This window comes from Haemorhous mexicanus, chromosome 7 (assembly GCF_027477595.1).
Source record: "Haemorhous mexicanus isolate bHaeMex1 chromosome 7, bHaeMex1.pri, whole genome shotgun sequence".
Lineage (NCBI taxonomy): Eukaryota > Metazoa > Chordata > Aves > Passeriformes > Fringillidae > Haemorhous > Haemorhous mexicanus.
Window position 1 is genome coordinate 15818855 of NC_082347.1, and position 16220 is coordinate 15835074.

Genomic DNA, 16220 nt, shown 5'->3' on the forward strand with positions numbered 1-16220 from the left:
TTTCTGCTACATGTGGAAATACCTATCTACAAAAGAACTTGTATTATATGTCACAGTGCAAGATACCTATGTGCTGAAGCAGAATTTAAAAATTACTCTGTAGTTGTTAACAGGTTAGTGAAGAGACTTGGGTGTTTGGGATTTTAGAATGGGATTTTGTTTGCTTTTTTTCTTAAAACATGTGTTTTGTCCATAAAGTAACTGAGCAGCATGAGGGGCTTGAGGAGCCTAGAAAGATCTGTCCCCTTCCATGGGGACTATATTAGACCTCTGAGTCATGAAGTCTTTGCATAGTAGGTGTCTGGTTACAAACCTTTTATGGGCCCTCCTCAGCTGGGATATCAGCATCTGCATTATAGCTCCCATCTATTCTTAGGTGGTATCAGAGCACGACTGAACAGGCAAGGCAGAGAGGGAATTGCTTTCATTTATGTAAAACCCTTCCCTGTTCTCAGTCTGTTTTTTCACACTTTTTTCTGTCTGCCCAGTCCTTCTGTCCTGCAGTGCCCTGTTGCTGCCTGTGAAAGTGGTACAACATGGCTTACAGTGTGACTCTGAATGGACCTGGACCGTGGGGCTTCCGACTGCAAGGGGGCAAGGACTTCAACATGCCCTTGACCATCTCCAGAGTAAGTGTGCAAAAAAACCTTGTTGATCTTGTTTGGGTTGGAAAATAGCAGTCATATGTACACTTTGACCTGGCCTAGCAGAATTGAAGATCTTTGCACCTAGGTGTGAATAAAGGCAATATAATCTGAACTAGAAGTGTGCCAGTTTGAAGTACAGCCTGGCATTGATAATGCCTCAGGAAGACAGTTCTGGTTGGTATATTTTTATGGATGGTGATACTGTCTCTTTTAAGTAAGCTTCCAGTTGTATTCTGTACAGTGTTGTCTCTTTATCTGCTGGTAGGGGCCTCACTGGTGCAATTTGGGGGAAAGGAAACCGAACAGCTCTGAATGGGAATATAGAATTATGTTTCTAGAAAATAAACATGTAGCTGCTTGTAAGTATTTGAAGTCAGATGTTAAAACTGAACAAAGACAGGGATGTGTCCCCTCTTGTGATGGGGTGCAATAGTTGGGTAAAAATTAGACATGTCAAGCAGAAGGCTCACTAGTACTTAAGATACTGTCTTTAATTATGCAGAAGCCTTCCATTTGCAGCTGACAAACAGCATGGATTTAATAATTAATTACCTGGTGTATCTGTCAATTACAGCCATATATCTCCTAGCTGCCTTTTTCTCTTCTCTTCCCCTTGAAGCATTAATTTAAGGTGTTGCAGTTCAGTACTCCTATTACCTGAAATAGCTCTGTTTCTTAAATATTTTTAACATTGAATGGTTTTCAGGAAATTTGTGTTTCCCTTACCTACTTTTCTCTTGTAAGACAGTTCTGTGTGATTTCTGGTAGCTACCTTCTTCTTTTCTTGTTTCTGACAGTCTCAAATCTGCTCCAGAATGTTTAGATCTTTCTAGAGAGGTCTTGGCTCCTCCACAAATCACCTGCACAAGGCTTATTTTGCAGTACAGTGACAAGAGAGGTTACTTACATAACAGCATGTAAGAGAAATACCAGAATGATTTAACCAGACAAACAAGTAGAATGCAAATAAAAGGTCTGCTCCACTCAAAAGTAATAATAAAAAAAGACACCTACACTGCTTTTAAGACTATGTTGTTTTTTTCATAATGAAAAAATACAGTCTGTTAAGTTGTGGGTACAAAATGTATATCTCTGCAACAAATGTGATTCAAAGTCAGTTGGTGAGCTTTTGAATTCTTAGCTATGCTATTTCATATTCATGCTGTGAAACTGTATCATCTGATCTCCCTTGTTCTTATGTACATTATCTCTTTGTTGGAAGACAGAGCCATGTTTACCTTAATACTATGATGATGAGACGTATTTTCATAACTCCTTTTGCAACACAGTAATTACAAATAAGGCTGTTCTGGCAGTTTTATCAAAAGCAAACAAGCAAAAGACAACCTAAAATACTCCCATCTACAAAAATAAACTCCCTTCATAAACTCAGATTAGTGTTGCTCCTGAAAATGATGTTGGTATTTCTTTTCTCATCCCACCCAAGGTAAGTACAGAGAGGTGTCATCATATTTTTGTAGGTGTTTTCATGACACTTCGCAGCCTGCACTGTATGGTGTTGATTATTTTCTTATAAGTCATTCAGTCATACCTAGAGTCTGTCAGCTATGGGCCAGGGCTGTAGCACTTGCAGTGTATGTGACACAATCAGTAATGAAAAGCCAATTGTTTCCCAAAGAGCTTATTGTCTCAGATTGTAATCTCTGGAAGTGTAAACACTATGCCCAAAGGCTGTATGATTCTCATGAGGCTTTTGAGAGCATAGGAGGAGCAGAAGTGAAACTGCAACAGATGAATTCCCAGAGGTGTGGAGGAATTAGCTCTTCACTGAGCTGACTGCAATTTCAGCCATAGCAGTGTCAGAAAGCACTGTTAAGTGTTTTTAAACTCTTCCCAGTGAGGCCCAGTTTTTAGCTGGGACTACAGCTTTGGGATGGGATTGAATTTTAGAGCCTGCCTTATGAGGGCAGTAGCAGACATACAGGAATTAACATAGCCTCTTTCAGGGGGAGCTGGGATAGTTATGACTGCTGATTGTGATGGTTTTGATTGGAACACAGTGTAATACATGACTTTTTGATGATAATCTGTTTTTTTTTTTCTTTGTCATCTGTCACATAAATATATCTCCAAACAGATCAGAAATTTCAGTCATAAGTGAGTTGACCTGTGAACTCAACATGACTGCAGTCTTATTGAGGTGGGAAAAGGGAAGCTGTACTTACATTTTAAGATACTCCTGGTGGGGAGGGAGGGAGAGAAGATAACTGTGAGGAAGATGTTCTTCTTGGAAGGGGTACACAGCTCTAAATGTTGCTAGTGGATGCTGTACACCTATTTATGGACTGGTTTTGATCCACAGCTGCCCTGAGATGAAATTAGACTTTCTATGTGTAAGATGAGTCCTAAACTCCAAATACTTCAACTTAGAGTATTATAATTGCTTTTATTATCAGATGTACTATGGTCCTTTTGGCTGCATGTGCACAGTGTCCTTCTAAGCCCGCAGACTGGGTTTGCATGCAGACATGTTCACTGTGCTCTGAGTGCCCCCAGTTAGACTGTCTGTGGATGGGCCACAGAGAACAGAAGAATTCCTCCTTTTTCATGAAGGTTCTGTGCTCTTCTGTTATGCTGCAAGAGCATGGCCTCTAAGCTCCTGAGAAAAACGATGAAAAGAGTCTAATACAGCAGGGTTGTTCATCCCATCTATAGTATTAGATGAAGATTTTTCCAAGCACCCTTCCAAAAGAGGACACCAGTATTGTGCCATTATGAAGCTAGCCCCTGCATAGACATAAGGTGGGTATCTGTTGACCTGCACTCTGTCAGCCAGCCCTGTAAAATTCCCACCCACCTCATACTTTACCTGGAGAGCAGGGGAGAAATACTGAAGGTCTTTGAAACCTGCTGAGAAAAGCACAATACAGGATTGTGGGATTGGTAATGCTTCTGTTCAGGAAAAATGTTCTCAACACAGTGGATGAGGAAGGGAATTACACAGAGCTGTTTGGTATAACTGTTCACTTCTAAAGAAATCTTTAAAATGGTGCCTCAGACACTGTATTTTCTTCCATTCAGGTAGGCCAAGGTGATTAGCTCATTGCTGAATAGTCAGCAGCATAATGCACAGGAGTCACAGTCAGTCAGCTGGGTGACAGGTGAAGATGTGTTCCCCTGAAATGGATTGTTCTGCTTATCTGTTCTTTATCTAAAAATAAGTGCCTGACTAACATAGGGGATGGGAACAAGAAAACAGGAGACTAAAACAAGTAGGGAAGAGTTAAGGTCGCTCTGCAGCTTTCGCACTCCTTTAACAATAGCATTGGGAAATCATCTGTAAACTATTTTTCCAGTCCCCACCCTGCAGACCATCCTACCCATGAGAAAAATTCTGTTATGAGATGTCAAATTCTGTCATGAGATGTCATGAGCAGGTAGCAGACATAGGAAAACAGTATTGACAGACTTAAAGCTAAGCATCTGTCAGCCCTGCTGAAATGAATCAGACTTGCAGGTTGTTGGCAGTGCTAAGCACTGTCACCAGTAGCATGATCATATACATAAATCTGGTCTTTCCAAATTGATGTGGGCAGCAAAGCTGTTTATTTTGTCCTACTGCTTGAACTGTCTGGAAGCAAGCAGAATTCATTAATTTTATAGACCTAATCCTCTGTAAGAAGGCTTTTGGACATAGTTAATTATCTAAGTGCTCAGTTGCCATGCTGCCTAAGATGGTGTGATTGTACATGGCTGGATGCAATAACAGAACGTCTTCCTATAGTTCTGAGTCTTTATTTCTGAACAGTAAACTTTTCTAGTGAGACAGGCTGGCTTGCAGGTGTTGCAATGAGCTGAAATGTGTGAAGGAGCAATCGTTATCTGAGGTAGTGGAAATATTATCTAAATCACTGTGGTAGCTCATCACTGGTATATTCACTCTGTGGTTATCTATACAGTTTTGTATTTCCTAATAGAGAGATTTTTTAGCTGCTTGGGTTCCAAATCAGAAGCCAGAGCCTGAAACAGGAGATAGTGTTTAAACAAAACAATAACATTCAAGAAATACTTTTCTTTATTTGATTAAGTTATGAAAAGGTTGAAATCTCATGAATATGTAAGTCCAGGGAGGGAAAATAGCAAACCCTGCTACAAAAAAAATTAAATTAGCTGATCTGCACACTGACTCTGCTACAAGCAACCTGAAACAGCTTTTTGAGTCTGGGGAAAACCCTGGTCTAGCATTTTGCAGTCTGTCTCTGCAGGAGCAGGAAGGTTTTTTTTCTCAGAGTTGTTAGGCTCTTTCCTTTTATCAGCATCTCTTGCTGATTGCTTCCTGTACCTCCTCCACTCCTTAACATACATATGCCAACCTCTGGCTGTCACTGCCTTTGCTTTAGAGGAGCTATGTGAGAGTATTCATTTCCTGTGGGCTGGTGCCTTACCACAGGCAGCTGAGGAGGGAAGCCAGTCCCTCTTCACTTTTTTTTCTTCTATTCTTGAATGCAGGGAAGCCTCAGATGATCTAGGTCAGGCTTTGTGCATTCTGCAGCTGTCCTTTGAAAGGCCATGTGGTGCTGTACATAAACTGTAATCAGAAAAATACAGTTTACCTGTATTGAGTAAACTGAAACAATTCAGCAAGTTCCCTTGATGTGCTGGTACCCCATCACCTGTTAAGCATCCACCTTTGCTGAATCAGACTGCTGAGTAGCTGTCCTAAAGCTGCAACTGCAGCTTTGAGGGGGTTTTTCTTTATCTCCAAATAAGAAGTCCTTCACTATACCAAAAGCTATAGATTAGTATTTATAATAGTTGATATTCTACAAACTAACAGATAAGTCTGATGTCCTCTACAAGTCTAGGAGTCTTCCTCTTCAACCATTACTCAGTAGAGATGTTTCCTTTTAAAGTTCAAATGACTGAGTCAACTTCTGAGAAGGAAGTGAGCCATTTAATGTAATGACTGTATTATATATTTGCCTAGACAAACTGTAGTAATTTCTTATGCCTTAGCAGTTTCACATTCTTCCAACCTTTTTACAGTTTAACTCAAAATAGTTTCTTGTCAGTGGAAGGTTAAATACTTCCAGGCCAAATTTTCAGGGCACTCCAAAACTTTACTATCTATTTTTTTGATAGAACATCTATTCTGTGGGCATCAGCATTTCTTTGTGATAATCTGTTTAATTTGTTGATTACTTCTCATCTGAAGTTAAAGCACTGTGAATTTTATTACTTGCAATTATTTGTTATATATACAAACTGTCAGTATCCTAGGAGAATGCCAGTTATCTGATGTGGTGTGTTTGCTTTCAAATGAATTTGTAAGCCAGTTCTGGTATGTTTATGGCTACATCAGAAATGATTGTGTTTCTGTGAGCCTGAGCCCAACAAGTAACTCCTCAGCCTCCTGATTTGGTCTTGTTTATTTGAGATGTTCCAGTAGACAGCATCTGTACTATAAATGGCAGTTCAGTGTACAGGGCATTTGTATGATAAGGTTGCATGTCTCATCAAACACAAGTGTCATGTCTATTCAGACAAGGAAAGAGGGAGCAAATTCTATATTTGCTTTCCATTTAAATAATACTTGTTGGACCAGAGAAATGGGTCCTGGCAGCTGGAGATCAAAAAATCCCAGTTTATCGGGGAGGCATTTATCTGAGTAAAACAGAGGCTGTGCAATTGCTCTAAGAGGTAAGGTGTTAGTTATTCTGAGGTAGACAGCATTTTCTGTCTTGATCAAAAATACTGTGTCAGGTCTGAGAAGTAATCCCAATGGATGTTTCACCAGAGCCACTAACACTTTAAGAGAAGGTTTGATTTCAGCAAACATCCAGTTTTGTATCCAAAGCAGTTCCAGCACAAGATGGGTTATTTTTCCCTCTGGGTAAACAGTCATGCTAGAAGTAAGAAGCTTTTGTTTTCTTTCCTTGCAGAAAATATTCTGCAAAATACATGAAGTTTGTTGTTGTAACTTTAAACTCAGGTTTATTTGTTGAAGAGTGCTTTTATTACAATTTTATTTAAACTGTAGTGTGATAATACGATGGGATATGAATGCACGTATTGTACTTGACAAAATAACTCTCAGGAACAGCGTGTAGCTAGCTGCAGCCCTTGGTCAAAAGATTTCTCCTTTAAATCAAGTAGTTACTCAGAACACAAAGACAGCCCCTTTTATCTGTTTGTGTGATTAAAGTAATCACTAAATACTAAGTCCACTGCTGAAGGTCAGGGGTATGTAAGAAGTATTATGTGCTCTGCACAGATACTGTGCAGAAATTGTCTATTTAAGTCTATGTTCTTCAATTCTGTCTGTTTTGCATTTCAGGAGAAACAACACCCTGCTAGAATATAGGCCAGATAAATGTGAGTAATGGCCTGTAATAGCTGAGGTTCTGGTTTAAATGGTGTTTGATCATTAAACATGGTATTCTGACTTTTCAGACACAAGATACATAACCCATGGGTTTGAAACCCTTTCTTCATTTCACCTCCTAAGTGCTTTTTAATTTGGAGCAGTATTGTAGCTGAATCATCAATACTTGTGTGGCATTATCTGTGAGAAGAGCTCATTCTATTAAATAACTGGGCTGAATAACATCTATGCAATTGTCAGTTCAGTTGATAAAGTAACTTTGCAGCTTTGTTTCCTGCAAAAGAAAGGGAAATGCAGCTCTTCCCTTGAACAGGAGGCATATAGTGTTAGCTATGGGAAACATGGGCTCAGGACTGGTGAAAACTGAGTTCACAAGTGGGGATAACAGCAGCTCTTGTGGTTTTATGGAGGAGGGAGGAGAGGGTTTTCTTTACATAAGGAAACAGATCCACAACTCAAATTGATTATATTCCTTTTTCACTTGTTTTAAGATTTGACAGTGTGCCCTGGCAACTGGATAATGTGGTCTGACACATTGTTCAGTCTTTGACCTAGACTTTACTTGTATGAGAATATAGCTGATGTTGTATTTCAGTAAGTCCTCAGATTTACATAATTATTATTGAAGTTAATAATTTTGCAGATCCTTTAAAATGAGTAAACATCAGGAGGTAACCATTAAATTATGAATTTAAAGCTGCTGAACTGTTAGTGCTTCATAATTAAAATGCACAATAAGCTTTTTTTCAGGTAAAACTTTTTATTAGTGTCTGATGTCTGAACTCTGTAAATGACTGTCTTAATAACACTGCAGATAACTCTGTCATTATCTCCATTCTGAATACATTATTGGAAAATATTTTCCAGCCAGTGGAAGACAAGGAGAAATTAGCTCTGCAAATATGTTATCATTAACTTTCTATATTAGCAACAGCAGTTCCCATCTTGTTGTCTAATTACTAGCATAAAGTGTATGTTATACTATAACAATCAAAAATGTGGGTATTTAAATACAAAATAACATCAACCTTGAGTTGCAATGTACAAGTGTGAAGATGGTGTACAAAATGTAATAGTCTTCACTATACTCTAGCTTTCATGGTGGGCTGCAGCTAGCTGAGAAGACAATCTCGTGTAGCCAGTTCATGTGTAACTAAAGTGTCTGCACATGGGTGCCTGAGGTGCCACCATTTTAATGCATAATACAGTATTAAGTAGTGTCCAGTGTAACATGAGATAATGTTCTTCTTTTCCATTGAGTTTTGTTTCAAGATTAGCCAGGTAAATGATTAGTCCCTGTTAAAAGATCTTGAGAAGAGGAAAGAGGGAAATTTCTGCTGACAATTGCAACTGCAAGTTTTGAGAATATAAAAGAATTTAAAACCTTGTCTGCAGTACTGTGCTAGTAGACATGAATAATGCTAATTGGAAAAGAATGGTTTCTATGCACAGCATGTTAAAGGGCTGTTTCTTCTGTACTAGTGTAATCAAAGCCTTAATAAAAAGGTTACCTGAGAACAAAATATCCAGATAGGCTTTCTGTTATAGTTGTTTTAATTCCTAAATACTAATTTGATAGAAGAATGCTATGATATTTAATAAATGACATTCATTAATTCATAAAGAATTTCGGTTTTGCTGGTACAGAGTGAGGACAAGGACTTCAATAAATGTGCTGTTAAGGCACATTGTGTTGACCCATAAGTCACATTATATATTTAAAAGCTAGCAGGTATCACCTGTCAAAATGTGTTGCATAGATTATGATTTTTTTTTTTAAGTATTTTATTTATCTGCTGTCATAAAACTCAGGTCGTAAAAGAAATAAAAGCTTGGTCACATGAAGTTTGCCCTGAAGCTTAGGTCAGCCTTACTGTTGGGTGTCCTTTGGGGACAGTTCTAAAATCTTCTGGTTTTCAGATCCACGAAGAGTACAATATTTCCCTACATGTAAAGCTGTTTGTGTTCCTCTAAGAGATTAACAGGAGAAAAAGCACACAATAAATAGAGGGAAGAAAGGCACCCTCAAAAAATTCATTTTCAGCTTACAAATGGCTCCAGATAATACCTTGAATGGGCTTCCTACAAGGTGACTCTGGTAGTGGTGGTTAGCAGCCATTTTCCAAAACGTCCATGAGATCTTGCTCTTCTTTTAGGAAGATGAAATGGGCCAAATGTCTTAAAGGCATGCAAATCCCCTGACAAGGGTAGAGTTACTTTCTGCACTTCCCACGTGCGTAGCTGGTGTTGTGATCATCCATGCCACAGGTGTTCAGTGCCTAGACACAGTGCATAAATAGGTTTTAACCTTTCTCCAAAATCCTTCCAAATACACTTGATTTGTAGCAATGGCAGCTGGGGATTAGGAGGAACATAGCCTTTCACATGGTCTCACCCTATTCCCACCTTTCCCTTACTCAGAGTCCAAATTCCAGCTTCTGGGCTATTTTGGCTCCATGCCTCTCTTGCTTAGCCATACCTAATACAGACATAAACTCTTATTCTTATTAAAAGTAGCAGGCTTAAAGGCACATGCTTACTTTAAACAATTTATGGGTTCTCAGTTTGAAGCCAGCATTAGTAACAGTTAGTCTTTGTGGCATGAATAAAAATATTTGCAATGCATTGTAGTACTTACTATACCTGTTTGGGGTGCCATGCACACTCTTGAGAAGCCTCTGTGGGACTCTCATGCTATATTTAAAGCATCCAGTAACTTAGGAAGCTATTTTGAATTGGAACCAATGCTACGTTTACCTCAAGCTTCTGGAATGGGACATCTTATCCAAAACTCCAAAAATACTACATGTAACCCCAGATTCTGGTACATAGTGCCAAATCTGAGTGCCCTGGTATTAGGGTGAATTTGGGCTGCCTTTCCTTGATCCTGGGGGTCACTGGGACCTTCCTGTTCTATTTGAGAATGTCAGCATTCTCTCCTTACCTAATCAGAGTGGATTCAAAAATGGCTAAGGGCAGTTAGTACTATGGCAGGTGTTTAAAAAATAAAAAGTCACAGTAAGATGGCCTTTTTCATGAGCAATGGCTAAGGTTAATTATTGTAGGAAAAAAATATTAGTCTTTCTGCTGTTTTTTTTTTTTTTTTTTGACAAGAATTGTAACCTAACCTACTGTCAAAATTCCTTTCCTGTCTAAAAGATTCTTTTTTCACTGTTTTGCTTAAATTAACTAGCAAATTCTGCAAGATGAATCCTTTAATCCTTTTGTCAACTGTATGGGGTGAGTGGATGGGGATCTCTATTACATGTGTGCTTTGCTTTCTTCATGATAAGAAGTGGTCAGCAGCAAACCACATCTACCTGAACTGCAATCTCTTCCCTGTTTGATTGCCCACTGCTTGGTGCTGCTTCTTTTTAGGGCAACACTTCTAAAATTGAAACACGTGCTGGTTTGCCATATAGTTCTCAGTAGTTCAGGCTGAGTACACAGAGTTGTGGCTATCAGACTTTTGGCACCTCATGGGAAGGGTGAACAGATTATTGAGGTCCAGAACTGTTTGGCTGTTTCACCCCTGAGGAATAGCAAAGTTCTCCTCTCTTTTGAGTGGGCCTTTATCCCACCCTTGGGGGCTGTGTGCCTCAGCTGTAGCAGCCAGCTGCAAGGACAAGTACTGATGGCTCTTGGCATTCATCCTCACTCCATGTGAGATTGTTCTCTGCTGTCTCCTCCTTCCATATGCCTTGGATGCTTATGTGGCCTCTTTCCCTTGCCTCCTTTCCTTGCTCTATTCCCATATCCTGCCTCACCAGCATATGCTATCCTTTCTTTGCTCCAGCTTTCAATGCTGTTCAGATTAAGTGCACTTAGAGTGGAGGAGCAAAAAGATGAAGACTGCATTTTGGAAGTGAGAGACTTGGACCCTCCAAAAGGTGTTATCACGTCCTCTAGAGCCATGAAGGGACAGAGCAGGAATGTGCAGAAAGGAGCTGGCTAAATATGGTGCCACATGGAAGTTCATGACTGCTCTGTGTGAAGCTGGGGGGTTTCCTGTTTCTCTGATTCTGTTTTCTAGCCTCTCTTAAGGAACCCATGCTGCAAATAAAACCAATATCACTTCTGTGTTGACAATAGAGTCCATCTTCACTGACATTCCTGGAAGAGACTTTGCTCCTTTTACAGCCACACGTACCATGGTCCACAAAAAGATGGATTTGTCCTGCTCAGCAGCATTTCTCTTTCCCTACATATCTGTGCCTAATTTTCTTCATAGCAGTGGTTCCTCACTCTGCAAAGTGGCATCTTAGGTAGTAATCTCCAACTTTTTCTTTGAAGAAAATATGCTGAGCATAGATAGTAAAAACACATTAATATTCTTTAAAATATAAATATAAAAATTACAAACTGAGAACATTTCCATAAATTCCACATGCCAAAACATGGGGATTAAGTGGTGGTGAAGGGAAACAAAACAGAATAAAATTTTTTGAAGGTCTGGATAATTAGTGAATTAGTTCAGTTTTAATTTCACATCAATTTTACCTAGACCTAGTTCTTTCCTAGGAAGAATGAGAAAAAGTCCAAAGATTGATAATTTACATGAACAGGTTACTCTCTGGAAGAAAATGAAGTGCTTTAGTTTTTTTCCAGTGTGTGTGACATGTCATGGAGGTTGTCCCAGCCTGTGAGAACATTCCTAGCAAAAAAGTGATCATCGCTTCTACAATATTGAAGACATATTTGTAGTGTGATTGACAAGATGAGGAGGTGGTATATAATTTCTATGCATGTCAAGGGACTGGCAGTGTATGAAACCAAAACTAGAACTTAGCTGCTTTATTTATCCCTAGAACAGATGCAGTACCAGCAGCTGCGATAAGATCTTTTATACATTCCACCCATGATTCCCTGGAGTTCATGTGTCCTAAAGACAACCTGGAAAGGAGGCAGGACTCTCTTGTACAGTATTACATTTTATAAGTACAGTGTGAAATGTTGATCTTTCTCATAGGGAAAGAATTCCAGGCTGGATCTGAGTTTCATGCTATTTGATGGTATGGGTAGATGTCTATTTCTTGCTACTCTGACTATTTAGCTAAATGTTTAATTTGGTCTTTAAATTTTGTTTTAATAAAGCTCTTTATAGACTAGAAAGCAGTACAAGTAGTTTTATTATAATTAAGCCCTTATTTGCTTTATTAACTAGACCTTTAATTAGTTTTATCTGAGGGAAGTATTGTTAAGAGGACTGGTAAACAATATTCCTTCTTTTGTCTCCATTAAGTCTTGATCCTCCTCCACTGGTTTTGCAGAGATTGGAGTGGGTTCCAATATTAAATGCATCTCCAAGCTTAGGAGGCCAGCAAAGAGCTCTCACCATGTTGTTTTTTAAGCCTCTTGTTTCAATGCATGGATAAAGGGTTTACGTAGGAATAAACTTTTCTTGCTGGTGTTTAATTTTAGAACATCCACAGTGCATGTTCTGGCCTGGATGCCACAAGTCTTTAGTTTCAGTCTTCCCATAAAGCATCTTGGCTACTGTCTGAGACAATTTGTGCCATACATCCACACCAGTGTGCTACTGCCCTTGCATACACTAATGCTGTGAAGAGAAATGTTGAGAAAATACTCTCTAAAATATTATCTTTTTCCACTGCAGATGACGCAATTTTGCCATAGCCAAATGGGGATCAGGAGCTATTGAGAAAAGCCCCCAAACTGCAAAAGTTTGTTTTTTTTTTTTTTTTTAAATAAAGGGTACATGCGATCTTTTGAAGCTGTTCATATCTTCTTACCATTGCAGCAATGACAATAATGGGATACTCAGTAAAAACTAATTTTCTCGGTGTGTCATGAGAGATGCTTTTATCTGGCTAAATTGTAACACCTTAAAAGAGATGATGGTGACCTCCTTGAAGAGGTGAATTTGCAACATCTAATTGTTTCTTAGTATTTATTTGAATATTTTTATCTATTTATTGAGTAAAGTCATAATAATTAACATCTCCAGATTCCTAGGTTTTATCTGTTAACAACAGGAACAAATAATCACGTAAAAGCATGTTTTAATAGAAAGATATCAAATCCTGAGAACAGATGAAAAAGGCAGTGATTTGCAATGTCCTTGGTTCATTTTTAATTGAGCTCGTTTTTAGTTGGAACACAAAAATGTTCTCATATTTTCTTTGCTGAGTGTCTTCTGCCTGGGACCTGTGTATTTATCTTTGGATGCTAATGGCCTATGAAAACCCCTCTTGTTTTCTTTTTTTGATTTTCTTTAACACCCACGATGAACAGATATTCCTGATTACATATACATACATCTATATATGTATCTTTTCTCTGCTATTTGTCACAACATTACTTACTTTTTGCCCAGTTTACCTTGCTTTGATACCAGAATGAGTAAAATCCAGGCTGTTTTGATGGGATCTTTTTACTTTTTGTGCAGCTTCATTCCAAGGACAAATAGCCATTGGTTGGTTGTGCTTCTTGACATTTTCCTCCCTTCCTCTGGTGACTTGTGTCACTTTATAGTGCAAGTAGGTTGCACTGTGATAGTCCTCAATTCAATTAGATAATGTAACAGAGAAAGTGCCGTGGCCTCATGTTCAAGGAGAGCTGCTTATAAGTTGCACTTAAAAATTGATAATATGAATTTTAACATCCTCTTAGCTTTAAAATACGTCTTTCACTTCTGTGATCCTTGATATTGTCTTGAAGTCTTTTTCCTTTCTATTTTTACTCTGACACATCCCTAATCTGTTTTTTTAATGGGTAATTTTCATTGCAAAGACCAGAGAGAGAGACCAGGACAGGACTTTATTTTTTGTTTAAAGTATACATTGTCCATTTTGGGAGAGGAGAAGACCACATTATGTGATATCCTTTTTTGCTGGCTTCATTCCAACCCACTGTTATCCATAGTCTCAACATATATATAACTGTTTATGTCCTCTAAGTAGAAACCAAAGGAACTACAAGACTGAGCCAACTGTGCAAATACTAGAAATGTAAGCATATATTCCAAGATAGTGAGGTTGTTAGCAAGCATTGTATGTACCAATGGATATCTAAGCTGCATGTGGAAATGGCTGGTAATTATTTCTATTGCCATCTCTCACTATCAAAGCATTGGGCCCTAATCTCTAGGACTGGGATGGTATTTTGAGATTTAAACTTGGATTAAGTAATGTCAAGACAAATGCCAGTTTGACAGAAGAGAGAGCACTTTAAGCCTATATACTGGCAGGGGACCATAAGGAGGAAGTTTGAGATCTTGCCTGGCAATTGCCCTTCCATAACAGTCCTTTTAGTCTAGTGAACACAAGATTAATCTGTTGTAATTTAAACAAGGAAGTCCTGCTTCCACTTCACTGCTTGCTCACAATATTTACTCTCATGTTTAGAATAGATCTGATTAATTTTTTGTTGTTCTGTGTTACTTTAAATACATTGTGGTGCTGGTAGTTGGAAGGAATGTTCCCCCAGAGGGGTAAAAAACCTCACAACCAACTAAAAAATCCCAAAATGCAAGTTGTCAATAGAGTGAGAAATTACTGGACCGTTAAAGAACCAAAGCTATTCACCTTGTAAAAGTTTTAGTAGAATATAATTAAAGAATTATTTTGGATGGGTATAGTTGAGAGTGAGCCCTAAGTTGCTGTGGCATGGCTAACTCCCAATGTCAAATCCCCGCTTCCCCCTCTCCCCTAGTTTTATCAAAGTATGAAAGTCTTGACTGAGTGAGATGCTATTGTTGGCAAGCCTTTGATGGACACTCCTGGAATTTCATTGCAGGAGCCATGACTTCTGTTTTATCTGAAATCTCACTGGCTCTTGATGACAGACAAACTCTGTTTTTAGCATTGCACTGAAGGTCAGGCAAATGACTGGTTTCCAAATAGAGTAACTGAAGATACTGGAACAGATTTATTCCTGGTATAATTCCACTGGTTCTATGAAGTTACAGGGGAATATATTCATCAACAGAGCCTTCTGAGTTGAAGGATAATTCCACTATTCTCAATCATTTGTGTATAAAAAGAGCTTGGAAAACATACTATTTAACATAATGTTAAAATTCATCTGTAAGAGAAATTCTACAGTCACTAAGATAGGGGCAATATTTTTAGCTGGAATAAACAAATATAACTCCATTAAGGAGACTGACCACTGTAGAATGTAATTTTTTTCAATATCTGCGAATCTAGCTCTGGCTTCTTTAATTACGAGTGAGGTTGAGGTTTTATGGCTGTGTAAATATTTTAGGACTAATCTAGGAAATGTATCCACTGCCTAGGCTACTTTCCTAATTGCAGTTGGGATGACTCCATTATTTTTTACAGATCTTTAGTTTTAGTTGCAGTTTTGGCATTTAAGTCCGTCAACTCACTATCAACAGACTGGTTAGATATTTTATTTAATTCTTGCAAATTGTCTGTGACCTTAATTCATACAGAAAGCAAAAACTGATTTTGCAGATGGATGAAGAAAATGAAAACTTAATGCTATACTATCATTGGGGTATTAGTAAAGGAATAATCAATGTCTTTGTCTTTTTACAAAGGCCAAAAGTACAAGACAATGTGAAAAAATTTTTGTGGGAAAAAATTGGCGAGATCACAACCTCAGTGACATTTTCACATTGATTGTGGAAAGCAGAGGAGCAAATGTCATCTTATGGATGCATGAAGTACCTGAGTTTTGGCAGAGAGGTTTAGTTTCTGAGGAGGAGCTTCCTGTCTCCTACTTTGTGGGAGTGAATTGGTCACTCTAGGCTGGGGACGTAAAGTCATAGGCCAGAGAGATCCTTTAGTGAAAGCTGTCACCTTCTATGCCATGTTGTCCCTGAAGGCATAGGACTACTTTGATTACCAACATCCTGTGACACTGGGAGTTGGTGCAAAAATTCAAGATTAAAGTTTTCACAAAGAGGGTATGGTCAAAAATGGGAAAGAAATTTAACCATGTTTTCTATTTTGTAAAACAGATTCAAGTATAATTTTTACAGTTCTTTGGTGGAAATATATCCCTTAAAGCTCAAAGAGTGTGTTTTAATAGTTTGGTCTTAGTGTCCCCAAAATGTTACATTTCAGTGAGCTTCTCCTTAGAGGTGGAAAAATGTTTCTTTAATGACAGATACCCAGACAATCATGAAGTACAGAGAGCTGTTGCCACAACAAGGCAGGATTTCTGCAAATAGAGTTAGCTTTGTCTCTAATGCTGTACCCTGAAGGCTCCACTTTTCCAAACCATTCACAACATAT

General features: G+C 38.4%; 1 protein-coding gene across 14 annotated transcripts in view; it reads left to right on the plus strand.

The window, feature by feature from the left end:
- The window catches only part of LDB3 (LIM domain binding 3), a 113957-nt gene that overhangs the window by 5550 nt on the left and 92187 nt on the right, over nucleotides 1–16220 (plus strand). For 9 of the 14 annotated variants that reach the window (XM_059851186.1, XM_059851187.1, XM_059851189.1 and 6 more), the window contains one exon: nucleotides 489–629. In XM_059851186.1, coding sequence (XP_059707169.1) covers nucleotides 537–629 — 93 coding nt within the window. In that variant the 5' untranslated portion in view covers nucleotides 489–536. Of the gene's footprint in view, nucleotides 1–327; nucleotides 402–488; nucleotides 630–16220 lie in introns of those variants that run through there. The other 5 variants (XM_059851181.1, XM_059851182.1, XM_059851183.1 and 2 more) reach the window with 3 other exon arrangements.